Source organism: Elephantulus edwardii, unplaced genomic scaffold (genome assembly GCF_000299155.1).
Source record: "Elephantulus edwardii isolate Elephantulus edwardi_28Jun2011 unplaced genomic scaffold, EleEdw1.0 scaffold00036, whole genome shotgun sequence".
Classification (NCBI taxonomy): Eukaryota; Metazoa; Chordata; class Mammalia; order Macroscelidea; family Macroscelididae; genus Elephantulus; species Elephantulus edwardii.
The window spans coordinates 21299801-21303174 of record NW_006399786.1 but is presented as its reverse complement, the minus strand read 5'-3'; the positions used below and the strand labels follow the sequence as shown (position 1 = coordinate 21303174).

Below are 3374 nucleotides of genomic sequence, written 5' to 3'. Positions count from 1 at the left end.
GGCCCGGGAGGGAGGCGTGCTGCAGGAGCCGCGGCAGCGCCTGGAACAGGCTCCCTGCGGGGCTCCGCATGCCTCGGCCCCGCGCGGCGCTCAGCCCGCCAACCCCTCCGCCGCGGCGCCCGGCAGGCGGCGGTCCTTCATGGCGGCCGGCAGCCTCCGCCTCTGTCCCAGCGTCCGCTCGGGGAGCCCGAGAGGGCCTCGCCGAAGGGCCAGGATACCTCGGTGGAACGACGGCCTGGGGGTAGAGAGCGAACTCCGGGCTGTGGACCGGCCAAGCCCGCCCCTTTTCTGCCGGAGGGGCGGGGCTAGCCGCGAGCGGCGTGCTGGCCCCGCCCCCTGTGACGTAGGGCTCCGCCCCGCAGCGAGCAGAGCCGCGGCCCTGGAAGGCTCGGGCTGTGGGCGCTGCGGAGGGGAGAGGAAGGCCGAGCGGAGGATGTGGGCCCCCGGACGGGAGGGGCCTGCGGTGCGGAGGAGACGGGGGCGGTGCGGAGCGACCCGGGTGCTCTCCATCCTGCAGACGGGCGCGCGACTGCCAGCGCGTCAGTGCGCGCTCTCGAGGGGCCGACCGAGGGGCCTGTGTTCCCAAACTTCTTGGATCCTCGCACAGGACTCTCTGGTCGTTTTCGCAGTTGCCTCTGATTGGACTGCCCAGTTCTCAGAGGCGCTAGCATTCAGGTCTCCTTTGGTTTGCGCTGGGTCCGAATTGCTACTTCTCCCACCTTTCTTTTCTTAGATGTACCTCCTTTCTCACCTGGTGAGGTCTCTCTTTGAAGGTCTAAAAAGATAGATAGATAGATAGATAGATAGATAGATAGATAGATAGATAGATAGATAGATAGATAGATAGATAGATAGATAGATAGAGACACACAGAGAGAGAGGCAGAGAGAGAGAAAGAGAGAGAGATGGAGAATTAAATATAAAGAATGGTCTGCTCTTAATGGGCATTCTAAGCCCAAGCACTGGCTTTTCAAAAAGAAAAGGGACTTCTGTTTTCCACCAGATGGCTGATCCTTAAGCTCTTTTGGGGTTTCTTCTTTTTATGCCTCTAAGTCTTTTTGCTTTCCAAGTCGAGTATCCTTCTTTCCTTCGAGCATCTTCTGAGTAATCTCATCCTGTCCCATAAGTTTGATCCCACTGTCTCTTTGCGCACTCTGCACTAGACACAGTTGCAATTGCAGACACATCAAACTCAACATTAGTATTAATCAAATTTGACACTGGGACAAAATACTAACTATAAACTGGTGTGGTGTGATAGGTTTATTGTTCAAAATGGCTTTTCTAGCATATTGACACTTTTGACATGTGCCGAGTGGGAGCATGTAGAGAATTACTAATGGGATCAGTTAGTGTTGTCATCCTGTCAGGTTTAAATTCACGGGACTTAGAGGCAGAGAATTCTCATGACCAGCAAGAAGGAAGCAGAGAATGTAACAGTCCAGAGATCCCTGTGAGACTGAGATAGAGTAGCGAGTGGTAGACCTGATTTACAACAGATAGAGCTGAGTGAGAACTTCTGCCCCACAGAGCCAGACCCACAGGACTTTGGCAAGCTTGCTTTAGGACTATAGGAAAGGTGCGAGGGATGCCATAGTTACAAGACTGAGAGATTTATAAACTATGACCTAAAACTTCAAGGTTGAAGGTCAAAAGGCCTGTGAGTACCTTGTTGTTGCTGTTAAGTGCTGCCAAGTTGAGTCTGACTTATAGCGGCCCTATGAACAACAGATCTCAACCCTGACCCCACCCTGTACCATCCTCATCGTTGTCTTACAGTAGCCCATTGCTACAGCCACAGTGTCAATTCATCTCAGTGACGGTCTGCCCCTCTTATAAGGATCCTCTGCCTTTCCAAGCATTATGTCCCTCTCCTAGAAATAACTTCTCCTGGTCCCTATCACCACAAGGGTCCCTATCACCGTAAGGGGAGGGACCACAATGTGGAGGAGGTGAAGGGGAAGGTCTCCCCTGCCGTGGAGAGGGATACCTAGGGCTGGGTATGGACACCTGGGAAAAATCTAAGTTCCCTAGGCCCAGCCACCAGCCATGCTCTGAGGAGCTACCCTGCCCCCTCAATTGTGAGCCAGAGAGAGGAGCAGCTGGGGCTATAAATAGGCCCCTTTGCTGCACTGGTAAGCAGTATGCCCTGAGTCACGATCCTAAGACAGGGATGGTGCTAGCGGCTGGACTGGACTCTGTAAGATGGGCTCCCTTGTTTTGGTTAAGGGTCCACGTGAAATGTTTGGTTGGGGTTGGGTTTTGTTTTGTTTTTTAAGCCTCTTGTTTAGAGTCAACAAAACCTCCTGGAGAGCCCTTGTATTTAAAAATTGGGCCTAAGGGATTATATTTTAATCTCTTGTTACTACATTTTGGAGAAACATTCTTCTAAATCGTACAGCACTCTTCTGTCAATTTGCTGCGCAGAGGTTATCTGTGATGCTGAACCTCGTGCCATTGGAATCTCAAATGCCATAATGGTTGCTCATGGTAGGCAGTGTTTGGTGGAGCTCCAGTTTAAGACAGGTTTGGAAGCAGGAGTGGCATCCATTTCCTAAACCACATGCCTGTGGAAACTCTATGTACTCAGAGAAACAATGATAGTTATAGAAAGGCTTCAGGTCTTTTTTTTTTTTCCTCTCTAAATTATTTTTTTTATTAATTTAGTTTGTTTATTTTTCATTTCAATGAACATCTACAGAGATTTTGGAATTCCATTCATTCATTTGTTCATAGGGTCCCTATGAGCCAAGCTCGACTCCACGGCAATCAACAACAACAAGACATAATGAGATGGACCTTCGCTATCCTTGCTTCCAAGGAGCACTCTGGCTATACTTTCTCCAAGACATATCTGTTTGTTCTTTTGGGAGAACAAACTCCATGGGATATTCAGTACTCATCTACAACACTGCAAAGGCATTAAATTTTACAGTAGTAGCCATGATTTACATTGTCTTCTTCCACATGCCTGTCTTTCACAAGAGCTCCTTACCCCAATGGATAATGTTCTACCTACTTGCACAAATAACTGACAAGGACACTTTGAGGGCAACAATAAGGCTCCTGCTTGCGCCTTCATGGCCTTCCCCTCCGTTAGCCATGGATTGCTGAGTCACATAGAGTCCCCTGAAGACACTAGGCCCAGAAGCGCTTCTTTCACCCTTCTCTCCACATCTCAGAGAAGTAGCTCCTAGCACTTGCTTCATCAACTCTTATCTGATAGTTCGCTTCCTCTCCAAAAGTTCTACATCTAGCTCTCTAATCCCACCCTACCTGTGTACTCCTCGAGGTTTGAATTTGTTCTTCAGTTCCTTGAGCTTAAGATATGCTGAGCGAGTTCGGCCCTTTTGATTTTCCGACTCCAACTCCTT

General features: G+C 49.9%; 1 protein-coding gene across 1 annotated transcript in view; it reads right to left on the bottom strand.

Moving 5' to 3' along the window:
- The window catches only part of TMEM64 (transmembrane protein 64), a 138525-nt gene that overhangs the window by 24174 nt on the left and 110977 nt on the right, over positions 1-3374 (bottom strand). The window contains exon 2 of the mRNA XM_006884630.1: positions 4-635. Coding sequence (XP_006884692.1) covers positions 4-635 — 632 coding nt within the window. The remainder of the gene's footprint in view (positions 1-3; positions 636-3374) is intronic.